This window comes from Bos grunniens, chromosome 25 (assembly GCF_055505025.1).
Source record: "Bos grunniens cultivar Pamir isolate PY7600 chromosome 25, Bosgru_T2T1.0, whole genome shotgun sequence".
In the NCBI taxonomy this organism is placed as follows: domain Eukaryota; kingdom Metazoa; phylum Chordata; class Mammalia; order Artiodactyla; family Bovidae; genus Bos; species Bos grunniens.
Genome location: NC_141189.1, coordinates 20555150 through 20575057, shown reverse-complemented (window position 1 = coordinate 20575057; position 19908 = coordinate 20555150). Strand labels below are relative to the sequence as shown.

At 38.1% G+C, this 19908-nt stretch overlaps 1 protein-coding gene across 4 annotated transcripts in view; it reads left to right on the top strand.

Annotated features, from left to right (window-relative positions):
* The window catches only part of RBBP6 (RB binding protein 6, ubiquitin ligase), a 35597-nt gene extending 16507 nt beyond the window's left edge, over positions 1–19090 (top strand). Inside the window, exons 8-19 of one of the 4 annotated variants that reach the window (XM_086375290.1) lie at positions 1024–1137; positions 2200–2372; positions 3903–4006; positions 4118–4455; positions 9941–10037; positions 10132–10210; positions 10316–10370; positions 12021–12089; positions 13349–13708; positions 13997–14098; positions 14962–16719; positions 17086–19090. In XM_086375290.1, the coding sequence (XP_086231416.1) occupies positions 1024–1137; positions 2200–2372; positions 3903–4006; positions 4118–4455; positions 9941–10037; positions 10132–10210; positions 10316–10370; positions 12021–12089; positions 13349–13708; positions 13997–14098; positions 14962–16719; positions 17086–18670 (4834 nt within the window). In that variant the 3' untranslated portion in view covers positions 18671–19090. Of the gene's footprint in view, positions 1–1023; positions 1138–2199; positions 2373–3902; positions 4007–4117; positions 4456–9940; positions 10038–10131; positions 10211–10315; positions 10371–12020; positions 12090–13348; positions 13709–13996; positions 14099–14961; positions 16778–17085 lie in introns of all 4 variants that reach the window. The other 3 variants (XM_086375287.1, XM_086375289.1, XM_086375288.1) reach the window with 3 other exon arrangements.
* The last annotated feature ends 818 nt before the right edge of the window (positions 19091–19908 follow it).

Below are 19908 nucleotides of genomic sequence, written 5' to 3'. Positions count from 1 at the left end.
TAGTGGCATAATTCAGTTGGGTCACTTCCCATTTTATCTGCTTTTATTAATACATTTAGTTATCTTTTGATTACCCTCAACTGTTGCAAACTCACACAACATAAAACACAGTATTAAGTGTTCCCTGAGACTGTGACTCTGTAACTTTATTGTACAAAAGAATCTCTTGCAGAAGTGTGTTAAAACAGTCTAGGTGCCCTGTCCCACTCCTCTCCCCACCCCCGAGGGATTATATTCTCAGTCTGCATCTTTAACAAGTCCTCCAGGAGAATATGAGGTTAGAGGATGCTCAAGGCATGCCTTGAGAAACATCAATTTAAAGAATAGATATCCATGTTCCCAGTGACAGAATATTTATTAAGAACAGTTTTTGTCGGCTTTGTGCTATATTATCAAAATGTGATGAGCAGGTAAGGACAACGAAAATGCTACGCTTACAGAATGATTCTGAAAAAAGATTGTTTTTGAGTAGGTAAATACATTGCTTTAGTTAACAGATAAGAATTAATGTTTTTCTAAACTCCCAACCCTGCTCACTTTCTCAGCTTCACTCCCATCTATTTTTTATCAGTCTACCATTGTGTGTTTTTGTGGTTCATCTTAGAGCAGTTTGTTGTATGCTGTTTCTAATTCAGACATTTCATACATGCATCCAAACAGTTTTAGGTTGAAATTGATGGCTTTTTACAGACAAAGTTTAAGAGCAGACCGCTTCATCTTAATACAATAAGATGTAAATGTAAAAGTATTTAAGTAGAAATCTGTGTTGGAAGAATTAACATCACCTGTAAACTCATAACTAATAATTAACTTCATTGCTGTTTGAATCCTGGAGTACAAAAGTGCATTTGTGACAGACACACAGCAAATACTGGGGAAAATGGGAACCCAAATATTTTAAATGAAACTTTCACCCTCTCCACTAACACCACTGATACGCAACTCAGACTCTTCTTCTGTTTCTTTTTCTATCCTCTGTTCTCCTCTTTTTTTTTTTTCTTTTCTTTTCTCTCTTTTGGGCAGTGGGAGACTCCTCTTTCACAAATTGGGAACAATGGGGCATAAGCAAATTGATACTTATTTCTGGAATCGTGGTGATGTCTATGGAGCAACTGCAACACAAATAACACACCTAAGGTACCCTGCTCTGTCCAGATGAGATTCTTTCATTTTTAGCATTGAGTTGAACACACTCTGTTCCTGAATGAAAGAGAAAAGATTTCTCTAAGAATTCCTATGTTTTACAAATGTGCCTGATTACAGAGAAGATGGGGGTATTGGAAGCGGTGGTGATAAGTCTGAGAATGGCTTATTTTTTTCTTTGTTTTTAATGTATTTAATATCCAACATTTCCACAAAATTTTTACAAAAAAATGGACCCCCCCAAATGTCTAATGAGGTGTTACTTTTAAGTTTTTTACACATTTTTCTAATTAAATCATTAATATTTCTTGTGCTCAGTCATGTCCAACTCTTTGTGACCCCATGGACTGTAGCCCACCAGGCTCCTCTGTCCATGGAATTTTCTAGACAGGAATGTTGGAGTGGATTGCCATTTCCTACTCCGACTGTCTATACATAGATTAATCTCTCATAATATTAAGTATAAGACCACTGTTTTGAAGTCTAATTCTGTTTATTAATTATAGATGTGATTAGTGACATATTTCCTTTGAATTATCCACCTTAATTGTGTAATGTCAGTACCAATTTTAGTTTCCCGTATTGTGACATTCACACTAGTATTTTCACAGGTTTGGAGACTGTTAGACTCAGGGGGAAAAAAACTTTTCCAGGAAACATGGTAGGCTGGAGAGCAGTGATTAGGGCGTTGTCATCACTAAAGCTCAAATCCTGTCTCTGCCATTTAAATATAACTTTGTGGTACTTGATTGTGTCACAGTACCACTCTGACTCACAGTTCTTAGAAATACAGAATCTAAGATCCTTTTAGCCAATTTTATGGCTTTTTTTTTTTCTTTCTGTTTTGTTATACTCTCTTAGGATTTTGTTTTATATCTTTTTGTTTAGGGGAGGATATTCATAACTGCTTTCTTATTTTGGAAAGTACTACACTTGTATAAACTAATTTGGCATCATACTAGATTATAAGTTCCCACTGTTGTATAGTAGAATATATAAATATCTTGGAAATACTTTCCCATAACAGTGTTAAAACACTAAGACCTTCTTTTACAGAGAGGCATATGCAATTGGGAAGAAAGAAAAACCACCTTTTTTGCCAGAGGAACCATCATCATCTTCAGAAGAAGATGATCCTATCCCGGATGAGTTGTTGTGTCTCATCTGCAAAGATATTATGACTGATGCTGTTGTCATTCCCTGCTGTGGAAACAGTTACTGTGATGAATGTAAGAAATGTTGAACCTTTGAAGATATGTATTTTAGAGTGTGTGTATTTCCTTGGAAAGGCTCTTAGAACAATATATATTTAAATGATAAAATATGAATTATTGATACATGCATCTGAACATTTAATAACTTTTTGTTGCTCCTTTTTTTTTTTTTAAAAAGTCTGTCCTTTAGAATTGACCACTTTCTTTACCTTCATCAAGGTGTCTTTACTGAGGTTTTATAAAATGTAGGATTTTTGTTTCAAATATGTTTTAAATGGTATCAGTATAGAGAAATTTAAAAGCTTTTGGGGCCTTAGACATTTCCAAAGTATTTTTTAAAAATAAGTCCTTTTCTAGGAATGTGAAAAATAGCTTACTCTAAAATTCCTAAGGGTGATTGAGAACTACGGTCTGTAAACATATTATCCAAACAGTTGCCAGGGGGTTGCTTGTGACTTTTTTTTCCTAGTCATTTATCTTATATTAGCACTTGATTCTCTTCTGCCACTTACCTTAAGTTTTTCCGTTCTTCCCCAGATGAAAATAATGTCATCTAAAAATTTCATTGCCCAGTCCTGCTTTGGTCCTTTTCATTTCTAAAGATTGTTTTGGGGGACTTCCTTTGTGGTCCAGTGGTTAAGACTCCTTGTGTTTCTGCTGGAGTCAGAGGGTGTTCAGTCCCTGGTCAGGGAACGTAAGATCCACTAAGATCCTGTATGCCATGTGGTGCAGCCGAAAGAAAAACAAGAAAAGAGAGTTTTGGAATACAAATCTTTGTTATGAAGCTCTTCAGTGAAGACAAAAGTCAAGAAGAGGTTACTTAAGGCTTGTTTCAGAGTGTGTCTTAAATTTACAAACCACTTTATATAACTGGAATTTTTTTTTACTATACTGAATCATAATCAGTACATCTGTAATTTGGTATTCCTTCTTACCTGCTGTGCTATAGATGTTTCTGATTTCCTTGCCTGAATAATGCTTCTGCTATATTAATGCCCTTTCCTAGTGATGCCTTTTTAAATTTTGTTTATGCCACATAGCTTATAAGATCTAAACTCCCTGACTAGGTATTTAACCCTGGCCCTCAGCAGTGTAGAGTCCTAACCACTGGACCACTGGGGTATTCCTAAGTGATTGCTTTTTTTAAAGCCCTGTATTTACAACATAATGATTTTGTCTTTTTCTAGGCTATATTTCTATTTTCTCCCTATAATACATTAGATGTTAGCTAACCAAAGAGAATGGTATTTGAGAAAGAGTGTCCTTTCTCTCAATTTAAATGTTTGTTTAGCTTATATCCATTACTTCTGTGTTTAAGGTAGAGGTTAGAGCAGAGGAGTGATAACCAGGAGAGAAATTTTACTTTTAAATTTCTTAAATTTAAAATTTACTTTTAAATTTCTTAATCTAAGAATAGAAGTGATGAGTAATGTGTGCTTGGAAAATAGTAGTGTAACTGAACACATATAAGCCATCTTTTCAATTCATGGCCAAAAACTGGGTTCCTAACTGTGCTTTTGTTAATATTTAAAATCTTATACATAGGTATAAGGACAGCACTCTTGGAATCAGATGAACATACATGTCCAACATGTCATCAGAATGACGTCTCTCCTGACGCTTTAATTGCCAATAAGTTCTTACGACAGGTAGCTATATTTATATTCCTTTTTATGAAAATTTTTAAAAAATCTTTTGATTTAACTGTACTTGAGTAAATACTACATCTTTTTCTGCATTTTTATGTTTGGTGTCTATAGGCTGTTAATAACTTCAAAAATGAAACTGGTTATACGAAAAGACTAAGAAAACAGTTACCCCCACCCCCTCCCCCAATACCACCTCCAAGACCACTCATCCAGCGGAACCTACAGCCTCTGATGAGATCTCCAATATCAAGACAGCAGGATCCTCTGATGATTCCAGTGACATCTTCATCAACTCACCCAGCTCCATCTATGTCTTCACTAACCTCTAATCAGTCTTCTTTGGCCCCTCCTGTCCCTGGAAATCCATCTTCTGCCCCAGCCCCCGTACCTGATATAACTGCAACAGTCTCCATATCAGTCCACTCAGAAAAATCAGATGGACCTTTTCGGTAAGTCTGTATTTCTCACTGTTAGGAAACAACTGAGACCAGAGATGGTTTTTTTTTGTTTGTTTTTTTGTATATTGCTTAAATTGTTGTTTTATTGACTGGCAGTCTGTAGCATCCTACTGTATTCAGTAAGGTGGGTGACTTGTAAGAAACGGCTTAGTCTTTTGGAATTCCCTGGCAGTCCAGTGATTAGGACTTGGCTCTTGAATTGCTGGAGCCCGGGTTCAATCCCTTTTGGAGATCTGAGATCCCATAAGCCACACAGCATGGCCAAATGAAAAAAAAAGAAATGACTTAGTCTTACTGGAGGAATAAACAGATGAAGCAGATTCATTTGTAAATGATTAAATGTCCCAAAGTCAAAAACTATACAGATTGCCAGCAACCCCTCTTAAATGTTGAATAGTATCCCATAACAGCTTTGCAGTTCACAGGAGGGAGCGTTCACTTGTGATCATAATGATGGTATTAAAAAACAGTAGATTTGAGTAGAACTAAGAACAGAGGGGACGGGATGAAACACTGGTAGAAAGGTCAGAAATAATTGTTTTGGAGCATAATTATGTAGGAGAGTAGCAAAACCTCACTTAAATCCTACTGCTTCTGAAATGAAAGGGACCTATGACTATATAGTCCAGTGGCTCTGTAAGTCCAAGTCTTAAAAAAATGAACCAGCTTTGAAAAATTAAGATGCCAGGGGTATTTTCCCAGAAGCAAAATTTTTAGGAGTAGGACCTTTACAAGTATACTAAAGAGATCCCTGCAAACTACTTGTATATATAGGATGGGTAAACAACAAGATCCTACTGTACAGCACAGGAAACTTGAGTATCATGTCACAAATCATGATGAAAAAGAATAAAATCCCACTGATCTAGTTCAGCCTTTCATTTGATTAATAGTGGGAGTGGTCTTTTATTCATTGACTTACCTTAGAGTACCTTTTTGACTTACTAGAGCTGGAAGTAGAATTTAACTCTAAATCCTTTTTTTCTCTTTTTGGTTTTGCAACATTTTTTTTTTAAGCTTTAATAGTCTTAAAACTGCACCAGTTTCTATCATTTCATAGATTGTACTTTTTACAAGATTCCTTCATCATACATTTTACTTACATATGAAGAACTCTTCCAAAGTCCAGTCTGGCTCATTTTCCCCAGAAGTTTACATCACCTTTGATTTAAGTCACTTTAATGCAAGTGTGATGGAGAACAGTGTTAGGAACAACAAGATGTAATTTAAAACTTTTTTTCCCGTTAATAATTTTTTAGTTACGTGCAAAAGGAAACCTTATAATCCTGTCATCACAGATAATGCATTCCTGAAGTAAGAATATTTGTGTACTGCAGACATTTTCTGCAGACCTATTATTTTTTGAACTCTGCAAGTGTTTCAGTTCAGTTCAGTCACTCAGTCGTGTCTGACTTTTGGGACCCCATGAATTGCAGCACACCAGGCCTCCCTGTCCATCACCAACTCCCAGAGTTCACCCAAACTCATGTCCATCAAGTTGGTGATGCCATCCAGCCATCTCATCCTCTATTGTCCCCTTTTCCTCCTGCCCCCAGTGCCTCCCAGCATCAGGATCTTTTCCAGTAAGTCAATTCTTCGCATGAGGTGGCCAAAGTATTGGAGTTTCAGCTTCAGCATCAGTCCCTCCAGTGAACACGCAGGACTGATCTCCTTTAGGATGGACTGGTTGGACCTCCTTGCAGTCCAAGGGACTCTCAAGATCTCTCTTCCAACACCACAGTTCAAAAGCATCAATTCTTTGGTGCTCAGCTTTCTTCAGAATCCCGGCTCTCACATCCACACATGACCACTGGAAAAACCATAGCCTTGACAAAGTAATACCTCTGCTTTTCAATATGCTATCTAGGTTGGTCATAACTTTTCTTCCAAGGCGTAAGCGTCTTTTAATTTCATGGCTGGAATCACCATCTGCAATGATTTTGGAGCCCCCAAAAAATAAAGTCTGACACTGTTTCCACTGTTTCCCCATCTATTTGCCATGAAGTGCCATCCAGCCATCTCATCCTCTATTGTCCCCTTCTCCTCCTGCCCCCAATCCCTCCCAGCATCAGAGTCTTTTCCAGTGAGTCAACTCTTTGCATCAGGTGGCCAAAGTATTGGAGTTTCACCTTTAGCATCAGTCCTTCCAATGAACACCCAGGACTGATACCCTTTAGAATGGACTGGTTGGATCTCCTTGCAGTCCAAGGGAGCCCTCAGAAAATAAAGTCTGACACTGTTTCCACTGTTTCCCCATCTATTTCCCATGAAGTGATGGGACCAGATGCCATGATCTTTGTTTTCTGAATGTTGACCTTTAAGCCAAGTTTTTCACTCTCCTTTCACTTTCATGAGGAGGCTATTCTTAGTTCCTCTTCACTTTCTGCCATAAGGGTGGTGTCATCTGCATATCTGAGGTCATTGATATTTCTCCCGGCAAGCTTGATTCCAGCTTGTGCTTCTTCCAGCCCACCATTTCTCATGATGTACTCTGCATAGAAGTTAAATGAGTAGGGTGACAATATACAGCCTTGACATGCTCCTTTTCCTATTTGGAACCAGTCTGTTGTTCCATGTCCAGTTCTAACTGTTGCTTCCTGACCTGCATATAGGCTTCTCAAGGGGCAGGTCAGGTGGTCTGGTATTCCCATCTCTTTCAGAATTTTCCACAGTTTATTGTGATCCACACAGTCAAAGGCTTTGGCATAGTCAATAAAGCAGAAATAGATGTTTTTCTGGAACTCTCTTGCTTTTTTGATGATCCAGCGGATGTTGGCAATCTGATCTCTGGTTGCTCTGCCTTTTCTAAAACCAGCTTGAACATCTTGAAGTTCATGGTTCACATATTGCTGAAGCCTGGCTTGGAGAATTTTGAGCATTACTTTACTAGCGTGTGAGATGAGTGCAATTGTGTGGTAGTTTGAGCATTCTTTGGCATTGCCTTTCTTTGGGATTGGCATGAAAACTGACCTTTTCCCAGTTCTGTGGCCACTGTTGAGTTTTCCAAATTTGCTGGCATACTGAGTGCAGCACTTTCACAGCATCATCTTTGGATTTGAAATAGCTCCACTGGAATTCCATCACCTCCACTAGCTTTGTTCATAGTGATGCTCTCTAAGGCCCATTTGACTTCCCATTCCAGGATGTGTGGCTCTAGGTGAGTGATCACACCATCGTGATTATCTGGGTCATGAAGATCTTTTTTGTACAGTTCTCCTGTGTATTCTTGCCACCTCTTCTTAATATCTTCTGCTTCTGTTAGGTCCATACCATTTCTGTCCTTTATCGAGCCCATTTTTGCATGAAATGTTCCCTTGGTATCTCTGATTTTCTTGAAGAGATCTCTAGTCTTTCCCATTCTGTTGTTTTCCTCTATTTGCATTGATTGCTGAGGAAGGCTTTCTTATCTCCCCTTGCTATTCTTTGGAACTCTGTATTCAGATGCTTATATCTTTCCTTTTCTCCTTTGCTTTTTGCTTCTCTTCTTTTCACAGCTGTTTGTAAGGCCTCCCCAGATAGCCATTTTGCTTTTTTGCATTTGTTTTCCATGGGGATGGTTTTTATCCCTGTATCCTGTACAATGTCACGAACCTCTGTCCATAGTTCATCAGGCACTCTATCAGATGTAGTCCCTTAAATCTATTTCTCACTTCCACTGTATAATCATAAGGGATTTGATTTAGGTCATACCTGAATGGTCTAGTGGTTTTCCCCACTTTCTTCAATTTAAGTCTGAATTTGGCAATAGAGTGTTCATGATCTGAGCCACAGTCAGCTCCCAGTCTTGTTTTTGCTGACTGTATAGAGCTCCTCCATCTTTGGCTGCCAAGAATATAATCAATCTGATTTCGGTGTTGACCATCTGGTGATGTCCGTGTGTAGAGTCTTCTCTTGTGTTGTTGGAAGAGGGTGTTTGCTATGACCAGTGCGTTCTCTTGGCAAAACTCTATTAGCCTTTTCCCTGCTTCATTCCATACTCCAAGGCCAAATTTGCCTGTTATTCCAGGTGTTTCTTGACTTCCTACTGCATTCCAGTCCCCTATAATGAAAAGGACATCTGTTTTGGGTGTTAGTTCTAGAAAGCCTTGTAGGTCTTCATAGAGCCATTCAACTTCAGCTTCTTCAGCGTTACTGGTTGGGGCACAGGCTTGAATTACTGTGATATTGAATGGTTTGCCTTGGAAACGAAGAGATCATTCTGTCATTTTTGAGGTTGCATCCAAGTACTGCATTTCGGACTCTTTTGTTGACCATGATGGCTACTCCATTTCTTCTAAGGGTTCCTGCCCACAGTAGTAGATATAATGGTCATCTGAGTTAAATTCACCCATTCCAGTCCATTTTAGTTTGCTGATTCCTAGAATGTCGACGTTCACTCTTGCCATCTCCTGTTTGACCACTTCCAATTTGCCTTGATTCATGGACCTAACATTCCAGGTTCCTATGCAATATTGCTCTTTACAGCATCGGGCCTTGCTTCGATCACCAGTCACATCCACAGCTGGGTATTGTTTTTGCTTTGGCTCCATCCCTTCGTGCTTTCTGGAGTTATTTCTCCACTGATCTCCAGTAGCATATTGAGTACCTACCAACCCAGGGAGTTTCCCTTTCAGTATCCTATCATTTTGCCTTTTCATACTGTTCATGGGGTTCTCAAGGCAAGAAAAGTGAAGTGGTTTGCCATTCCCTTCTCCAGTGGGCCACATTCTGTCAGATCTCTCCATCATGACCCTCCCATCTTGGGTGGCCCCACACAGCATGGCTTAGTTTCATTGAGTTAGACAAGGCTGTGGTTCTTGTGATCAGATTGGCTAGTTTTCTGTGATTATGGTTTCAGTGTGTCTGCCCTCTGATGCCCTCTTGCAACACCTACCATCTTACTTGGGTTTCTCTTACCTTAGATGTGGGGTATCTCTTCACAGCTGCTCCAGCAAAGTGCAGCTGCTGTCCCTTACCTTGGACGAGGGGTATCTCCTCACTGGCCAACCCTCCTGACCTTGAACATGGAGTAGCTCCTCTCGGCCCTCCTTTGCGCGCGCAGCCACTGCTCCTTGGACGTGCGGTGGCTCCTCTCCGCAAGTGTTTGAGGCCTTTAAATATGACTCAATCTTTGGAATAATAGAATTTTTCTTCAAAAATACGGAAAATATTCTCATTGAAATTTAAGGCACACAGTGTGCTGATTTGACTTACACATATTGTGAAATAATTACTGCAGTAGGATCAGCTAACATCCGTCTTCTCACCTAAATACAATAAGAAGTGGAAAAAAGAGTTCTCACCTCCTTGTGATGAGAAGTCTTAGGATTTAATCTCTCTTAACAGCTTTCCAGTATACCATACAGCTGTGTTACCTACAGTCATCATGTTGTACATTGCATCCTGAGTACTTATCTTACATAACTGGAAGTTTGTACCTTTAATTCTTTATTTGTAATGACCTTTTAATGTTGTTGTAAATTATTTTATTTTCTAGGGATTCAGATAATAAAATACTGCCAGCTGCAGCACTTGCATCAGAACATTCAAAGGGAGCTTCTTCAATTGCAATTACTGCTCTTATGGAAGAGAAGGTAAGTTTCATTGGCTTTTAAATTTGGAGACCTTTTTATATTATTACAGTAGTTTTTTGTTTTGTTTTTTAACTATTTGTGTTTTTTTCTAAAGGGTTACCAGGTGCCTGTACTTGGAACCCCCTCTTTGCTTGGACAGTCATTATTGCATGGACAGTTGATCCCCACAACTGGTGAGTATAAAATCATTTTGGTTTGAATTTTTTCCCTTAAAAAATAATTTTAGCTTTATTCAGCATATAATTGTATATTTAGTTGTTCTTATTTTTTTGTCCAAGGTCCAGTAAGAATAAATGCTGCTCGTCCAGGTGGTGGTCGACCAGGTTGGGAACAGTAAGTATATGTTTCACATAATCTTCAGATGATTGCTTTCAAACCAGAGATAGAAATTACAATCTAAGTAGTGTGTTGCTGAGTGTCTTTTATTATAAACTCTCTTATATGCCGTAGTTTACAGTTTTTATGTAAAATGTCACAAACTCAAGACTATATGAAGAATTATTTTCTAAAAGAATGTGTTTTCTAAAATAATTATAAACTTATAAATTCTTTTTAAAGTGTATCAATCACAAAATTTCTCATTTTGAATAGTTCAGTTAATTAAATTCTATTACATATTAAAATCTATGAAGTTTGAGCGACATGCTTTGTGAACAGTCCCTGTAATAAGTCCTTCCTCCTCTCAGAAGAAAAAGCAAAAAATTCTATAGGGTATAATTTTTTATGGCATTAAAAATCAGATTTGTTTATTGTTTTATATAATATTTATGTTTATATAGCTCATATATTTAATTCATATAAACTGGCTTATATTCTAAAACTTTGATCTTTTTGTTTGAAAGATAAATCAGACTCATAGAAAAAGTATGTTAAGAATGTATCAGTAGAAAAGGCTTCCCTGGTGGCTCAGATGGTGAAGAATCTGCCTGCAGTGTGGGAGACCCAGGTTCAATGCCTGGATTGGGACGATTTCCCTGGAGAAGGGAATGGCTACCCACTCCAGTATTCTTGCCTGAAGAATTACATAGACAGAAGATCCTGGTGGGCTAAAGTCCATGAAGTCACAGAGTCAGCCATGACTGAGTGACTAACACACACACATACAAATCTATCAGTAGAAAGAATACAGGATTTGAAGACAGATCTGGGTTTGAATCCCAGCTCCTGCATTTACTAGCTGTATGACAGTGAGTGTGTGATTGTACTTCTCAGCCTCCTCTGTAGAATTGGAATGGTGCTACTTACCTTAGCCTCATCTGTAGAATTGGAATGGTGCTACTTACCTCACATGTCAGACACCTCCACATAGTTCCCAGCAGATAAAAGGACTCTTTTCCTTTTCTGTAACAGTTAAGTTCAAGGCTTCCCTGGTGGCTCATTGGTGAAGAACCCACCTGCCAACGCAGGGTTCTGATGCCTGGTCCGGGGACATCCCACATGCCTAGGACCAACCAAGCCCATACACCACAGCTGTTGAGCCTGTGTTCTCTAGAGCCCAGGAACTGCAACTGCTGAGCCCAGGGTTCGTAACTGCTGAAGTACATGCGCCCTAGAGTCCATGCTGTGCAACAGGAGAAGCCACCCCAGTGAGAATCCTGCACACTGCCACAAAGACCAGCCCCTGCTCCCCACAAGCAGAGAAGAGCCCGAGCAGCAATCCAGCACAGCCAATAAATAAATACTTAACTTTTTTTAAGTACATGGGATCTTTTTAAAAAAAAAAAACACACAGTTCAAAGTAACGTTATAAAATGCTAATTAAAATGTACTACATGAAGTTTATATTGAGGCTTCATTGTTTATAATGTTAATCAGAAAAAATATTCAGGTACATATAATGCTTGCTCATATCTCTCTATCTGGAACAAGCAAGAATCAGGGAGTAAGGAAAAGTTTCCGGAATAGTTAAAAAATAGGTGTCTTAAAGTCTGTGCACCAAAAGATCATGTATTATACTCAAGCCTATTTTATCTTTCCACATAGTTCCAACAAACTTGGATACTTGGTTTCTCCACCACAGCAAATTAGAAGAGGAGAGAGAAGCTGCTACAGGTAGGCTTGCTAAAAGTCGTGAATAACAGTAATCTGATGACACACTGAAAAATACAGCAAAAATTAAAGCATAGCAGTGGCAAGGGAAATGAGTTCATTTGGTTTGCAGATACCTCACTTAAATCTTGAGTTGCGCTTGAGAGGCCTATAAAAGAATAGGTTACATTTAGTATTTTAAATATTGGGTTTTTAAGGCTACATCTTTGCTACTCCTTCTTAAGGACTACTTTCTCCTTGTCAGCACATAGCAGAATATTGGCTTATCTCTGTTGAGTGTAGAGGGAAGTCAGTAAAGCCTATACAATGTTTAAGATGTTGTCATTAATTTAAAGTGAATGTTAACCAGTTCAACTCCTAATGTAAAGAAGAATTGCACATATTTCTCTCCTAGACTCAGTTGTCCCAGTCTTCTGCCATCTTTTCTTCTAAAAGAAGAGACAGGAGATTGTTAGGGACCCTTGCTCTGGAGATACACAAGCAGTGTCAATCTAAGAAGTAACCCATATAAGTTTTACTCTCTAGGTCATTCTTAAGGATATCTTCTAGTGCACCAAAGGGAATTGCTAAGCTTATGAAGGATAACTACTGTTTTGTTGCTAAATCACGTATTTAATAGGATATTTACTAAATCAGACTCTCTGAAAAGAGGCTTAAAATCTAAACCCCTACTGCTGCTGTTGTATACCAGTTACCTGTAATTTAAAGATCCTTTTAAAAAGCTGAACAGAAATAAGCCCACTTTTTTTTTTTTTTTAAACCACTGTTTCTTTGATGAGGCAGAATTTTAGCACTTAATTTTAACTGTGTGAGAATAAAACAGATTTTCAGTTACTGATTACAACTGTTAAACTAATAATTGTTCTAGTTTGAAGGGTCTTTACATATTTACTCAAAAAGATTATAGGAAGTGGGTTTTCTTCATTTAAACTTGATCTTGGAAGGCATTTTGGGGAGAACCAGATCACAGGCTTTAACCTATCAGCTCCTTTAAATGATGGATTAAGAAGTAACAAGAGATCATTGTGAAGTGATAATTGGAACTTCACAAGAGAACATAGTGTCTCCATATAAAGAAGGCCTTGTAAACGTATATCTTCTCAGTCCCTAACTGGCCTGAAAAGTTGTTTTTAACATGTGAATGATGTTACCTTTACATTCAGTTTATATCAGTGTCCTGATGCTTATTTAAAGAGTTTTGGGATAGAAAAGATAAGCTTCCTTATCTCAGATGCTTTAATATCTTGGAATTATTTTTCCAGAAGTATAAACCGTGGACGACACCACAGCGAAAGATCACAGAGAACTCAAGGCCCGTCACTGCCAGCGACTCCAGTGTTTGTGCCTGTCCCACCCCCTCCCTTGTATCCGCCTCCTCCCCACACACTTCCTCTCCCAGGTGTTCCTCCACCACAGTTCTCTCCTCAGTTTCCTCCTGGCCAGCCACCACCTGCTGGGTATAGTGTTCCCCCTCCAGGGTTTCCTCCAGCTCCAACCAATTTATCTGCACCTTGGGTGTCATCTGGAGTACAGACTGCTCATTCTAATACCATCCCAACAACACAAGCACCACCTTTGTCCAGGGAAGAATTCTATAGAGAGCAACGACGACTAAAAGAAGAGTAAGTGTTCTAATTTGAAATTACTCTACACGTTCATTTTCTGATGTAACATTAAACAGGTATCTTTGGAAGCATTTTCCAGTGTTTCCAGTTAGTGTAAGAAAAATCACCTAAAACTTAAACCAAGTCATACAAGCAACTTCCTCAGGGATTCCTAGTTATTTATAGTTTTAAAGTGGAAAACTAATGGCAATTTCATTCATTTCATTCATAATCTAATTACATTTGTCTTGTTAGTTTTCTTAAATGGTTTTTGTTAACTTTCACTCTTTAACTTTATTTTACTAGGGAAAAGAAAAAGTCCAAGCTAGATGAGTTTACAAATGATTTTGCTAAGGAATTGATGGAATACAAAAAGATTCAAAAGGAGCGTAGGCGCTCATTTTCCAGGTTAGTGTTTTGCAAGCCTTCACAACAGAATTGCAAATGGGACTTTGAATATCCAGGGATTAGCTATGGATATAAATAACATCACAGTTATGGAATTTTTCTGATTCGGTCTAGGTTTATAGAAATGGAAATGTAGCTTATTTCCCAGTATCTGTTTATGGAAATAATATCTCACTGTAAATTCTATTGTGTAGAACTAGCAGTTATGGGGATTAAATTACCCTTGTCCCTTGAAGTTATTTATAGTATGAAAAAAATTGGGAAATGTTTATAGAAGGAAAGAAATAGGGGAGTAGCCGAAGAATACATTTCTGAGGACCCTCTTAAGGCTACAGCTTTCTGCTGGAACATTAACCTGTGTGATTATGAAATAACAGTAGACTACAAATTGCTTTATTGATAGAAAAACTGAATTATAAAAATTCCCTAGAAGCTTGTTTAGAAGACTTCTTTTTTAAGCTTATGCTCAAAATATGGTTCCTTTTAAAGCTAGACTGTTGGCCAGTAAAGGACAAAAAGAGAAAAATCAGTGCTACTTAAAATAATCAGATAGGAAGTAAAATTTAAATTTAATTGGCATTTTGTCTAGTGTTGATTAGCTCATATAATTCACGGTACATTAATGCACTTCACTCTAATTATTAAGACTTCACTTTTGTTTTGCAACAAGTGATTGCTCTGATCTTTGTGTACTTTATTCCATTCCAGTAGAGGTCACTGTGCCTCTTTAATCATCTAAGATGAAACTTGATATAAAGAAATATGGAACCATGAGGAGAACATACTTGAATGCAAGAATCTGTATTTTATTTAGTATATATTTCTCAACTATCAATTATTGTTTTTTTTTTTTTTTTTTTTAGGTCCAAGTCTCCCTATAGTGGTTCATCCTATTCAAGAAGTTCATATACTTATTCTAAATCAAGATCTGGTTCAACGCGGTCACGTTCTTATTCTCGATCATTTAGCCGCTCACATTCTCGTTCCTATTCACGATCACCTCCATACCCCAGAAGAGGCAGAGGAAAGAGTCGAAATTACCGTTCACGGTCTAGATCGCACGGGTATCATCGATCTAGGTCAAGGTCACCTCCATATAGACGGTATCACTCACGATCAAGATCTCCTCAAGCATTTAGGGGACAGTCTCCTAATAAACGTAATGTACCTCAAGGAGAAACAGAGCGTGAATATTTTAACAGATTCAGAGAAGTTCCACCACCTTATGACATGAAAGCTTATTATGGGAGGAGTGTTGACTTTAGAGACCCATTTGAGAAAGAACGTTATCGAGAATGGGAGAGAAAATATCGAGAGTGGTATGAAAAATATTACAAAGGCTTTGCTACTGGAGCACAGCCTAGACCATCAGCAAATAGAGAGAACTTTTCTCCAGAAAGATTTTTACCACTTAACCTTAGGAATTCTCCCTTCACAAGAGGCCGCAGAGAGGATTACTCTGGTGGACAGAGTCATAGAAGTCGAAATGTAGGTGGCAACTATCCAGAAAAGCTTTCATCGAGAGACAGTCACAATCAGAAGGATAATACAAAGTCAAAAGACAAGGAAGGTGAAAATGCTCCAGGAGATGGTAAAGGAAATAAACATAAGAAACATCGAAAAAGAAGAAAGGGAGAAGAAAGTGAAGGCTTTCTGAACCCAGAGTTACTAGACACTTCTAGGAAATCAAGAGAGCCTACAAGTGGTGAGGAAAATAAAACAGACTCATTGTTTGTTCTCCCAAGTAGAGATGATGCTACACCTGTTAGAGATGAACCAATGGATGCTGAATCCATTACTTTTAAATCAGTGTCTGAAAAAGACAAGAGAGAAAAAGATAAACCTAAAGCAAAAGGTGACAAGACCAAACGGAAAAATGATGGATCTACTGTATCCAAAAAAGAAACTGTTGTAAAACCTGCTAAAGGACCCCAAGAAAAACTAGATGGAGAGCGTGAAAAATCTCCTCGATCTGAACCTCCACTTAAAAAAGCCAAAGAGGAGACCCCGAAGACTGACAATGTGAAATCATCATCTTCCTCTCAAAAAGATGAAAAGACGGTTGGTACCCCCAGAAAAGCTCACTCAAAGTCAGTAAAGGAGCACCAGGAGACAAAACCAGTCAAAGAGGAAAAAGTGAAGAAGGACTACTCCAAAGACATCAAGTCAGAGAAGGTAGCTAGTAAGGAAGAAAAGGCCAGGAAGCCTAATGAGAAAAGTAAACCACTTGATAGCAAGGGAGAAAAAAGGAAGAGAAAAACTGAAGAAAAAAGTGTAGATAAAGATTTTGAGTCATCTTCAATGAAAATCTCTAAATTAGAAGTAACTGAAATAGTGAAACCATCACCCAAGCGCAAAATGGAGCTTGATATTGAAAAGATGGATAGGACACCTGAAAAAGACAAAATTTCATCATCAGCTGCTCCAGCCAAAAAAATCAAGCTTAACAGAGAAACTGGTAAAAAAATTGGAAGTACAGAAAATGTATCTAACACAAAAGAACCCTCTGAAAAATTGGAATCAACATCTGGCAAAGTGAAACAAGAAAAAGTCAAAGGAAAGGTCAGGCGGAAAGTGACTGGAACTGAAGGATCCAGCTCAACACTTGTGGATTATACCAGGTATCTGATAATTGGGGAGGGGTGGGGTGGGGGAGGGTTGCATTGTGGATTATACCAGGTAGCTGATAATGGCAGGGGTGAAAAAAGGAGAATATGTTTCTTAAGAATGTATTGATGTTAGGGGTTAGCTGGTTACTCTTGTCTTTGAGGATAACAATTGTTAAAAGATAACAGATGTTAAGTAGATTTTGGGAGTGAGCCACACTTACTTTTATGTAATCATACACACATATCTTAGAGCAGAGTAAGTGGGCTTTTGAAACTTGAAAGGGCATTTATTATATTTAAGTTAAGTCTTTTTATACTCATCAGTGTTTAACAGTTACGAGTTCTTCATTGAATAAAAAATATTTTAATTCTTTTTAGTACCAGTTCGACTGGAGGCAGTCCTGTGCGGAAATCTGAGGAAAAAACAGATACAAAGCGAACTGTCATTAAGACAATGGAAGAATATAATAATGACAACACAGCTCCTGCTGAAGACGTTATTATTATGATCCAGGTTCCCCAATCCAAATGGGATAAAGATGACTTTGAATCTGAAGAAGAAGATGTTAAATCCACCTCACAGCCTATATCAAGTGTAGGAAAACCTGCCAGTGTTATAAAAAATGTTAGCACTAAACCACCAAATGCAATCAAGTATACTGAAAAAGAAAGTGAATCATCAGAGAAAATTCAGAAACTCACCAAGGAAGTGAGCCATGAAACTGCACAGCATGAGGTCAAAAGTTCAAAAAACTCTGCATCTAGTGAAAAAGGGAAAACCAAAGATCGAGATCACTCAGTATTGGAAAAGGAAAACCCAGAAAAGAGAAAGAACAACAGCACTCAGCCAGAGAAAGATAGTAATCTGGACCGTCTGAATGAGCAAGGAAATTTTAAAAGTCTGTCTCAGTCTTCCAAAGAGACTAGAACTTCTGGGAAAGAAGATAAGCATGATTCCATTCGAGGGTCCTCAAATAAAGACTTCACTCCCAACAGAGACAAAAAAACAGATTATGACAACAGAGAGTATTCAAGTTCCAAACGTAGAGATGAAAGGAATGAATTAACAAGAAGAAAAGACTCTCCTTCTCGGAGTAAAGACTCTGCATCTGGACAAAAAACTAAGCCAAGGGAGGAGAGAGATTTGCCTAAAAAAGGAACAGGAGATTCCAAAAAAAGTAATTCTAGTCCCACGAGAGACAAAAAACCTCATGATCATAAAGCCACTTATGATACTAAACGCTTAAGTGAAGAGACAAAATCTGTAGATAAAAATCCCTGTAAAGATCGTGAGAAACATATGTTAGAGGCAAAGAACAGTAAAGAGTCAAGTGGCAATAAATCACTTAATATACTTAACCCACCTGACCCACAGATTGAGAAAGAGCCAGTTACTGGGCAAATTGATAAGAACACCATCAAGCCTAAGCCCCAGTTAAGTCACTCCTCTCGACTGTCCTCTGACTTAACTAGAGAAACCGATGAAGCTGCTTTTGAACCAGACTATAATGAAAGTGACAGTGAAAGCAATGTGTCTATAAAAGAGGAAGAAACTGCAGGAAAGGTTTCTAAGGAACTGAAAGATAAAGTAGTGGAGAAAGCAAAGGAGAGCCTGGACACGGCAGCAGTCAGCCAGGCAGGCGTCACCAGGAGCCAGAGTCAGAGCAGCCCGAGTGTCAGTCCAAGCAGAAGTCACAGCCCTTCTGGAAGCCAAACCCGGAGCCACAGCAGCAGTGCCAGCTCTGCAGAAAGTCAGGACAGCAAGAAGAAGAAGAAAAAGAAGGAAAAGAAAAAGCACAAGAAACATAAAAAGCATAAGAAGCATAAGAAGCATGCAGGCACTGAAGCAGAATTGGAAAAAAGCCAAAAACACAAACATAAGAAAAAGAAGTCAAAGAAGAGCAAAGATAAAGAAAAGGAGAAGGAGAAGGATGACCAAAAAGTGAAATCTGTCACTGTGTAGAAGGGCAGATTTTTAAAAATTGACTTAATTCCTAAGTCATCTGTATTAAATTTTGTTATAATGTAAAGAGATTCAAGCCTTGTAAATAATGATACGGAAGACCCTGTGCTGCACTTAAAATATTGCTGCTTGATTATTTGATTTTTACATCAGAGCTTTATAACACGAACTTTTGTACAGAATTGTGAGTTGTGACCATGTAACATGAGAGGTTTTGCTAGGGCCTATTATTTTTAACCACCATTAATTAGTTGGGGTGGAGTTTACTGTACTGTGAAATTTTCACATTTGAATTTTTTTAATTGCCTGGCAAAAGCTGATATCAGTTCTAAAATATCAGCAGAATGATTTGCTGAATTCATTACAACCCTGTTATGTCACTTTTTGATTACAATAAAAGTTTTCAGTAAACTTTTCAAATGTTGAATGATTGCCTTATTTGAAGGAAAGTGTGTCATGACTTCACTTCCCTCTTCCATTTCCCTATTTAAAGTATCCTTTGAGTCTTTAGTATAAACTGAACTGTATGTATAAAATCCTGAAGTAAACATGGAAGATATACTTCATTTGTTGGCTGATAAAAGGTGGCCAGAAACAAGGAATCGTGGTTAATTTGATTTCTGGTTGAATAAGTCTTAAAGTTCTAGATCGCACTTACCATACGTGGCCTATCCAATCTGTGTCCAGCAGCGAGTAGTAATAGGTCCAGAAGCAGTAGGTAGAGACTACAATGGATCTCCTTAATGGCTCTGGTTCAGGAAGTTTATTGTGGGCAATAAAAAGCTATTGAAAAGATGTTGGGAGCTAGGGTAAGATTGGTACTTTAGAAATACAGCTGTATAAATAGAGATTAAGAAGACAGTGGCTAGAAGGAAAAGAGACTAGTTCTAGTGTGAGGTAATGATCCTGAAATACTTTGGTCCAGGGCACTGGACTGGTAGTGAGAGAACAGGTTTACATTAGCAGCAACTCAGTTCATTTCCTTGATATTATTTCCGAAGTGTACCATATTTACAGTCTTGTATGCTGCTGTTGGTACTCGGTTTTAGGTGGTATACAAACATACGTGAGGATGTTTTCTAATGCAGCATTTAATACGTAAGGAAAAACATTAAGTGATTGAAAGCATGTAAGGGTAATAACGAAAATGCTGTTCACATCAGGAAAGCCATTCAGGACTGAGTTAAGCTTGGGGAGATGTTGCCTTTAAGTGAAACCAACTTGACTTTTAAAGAGCT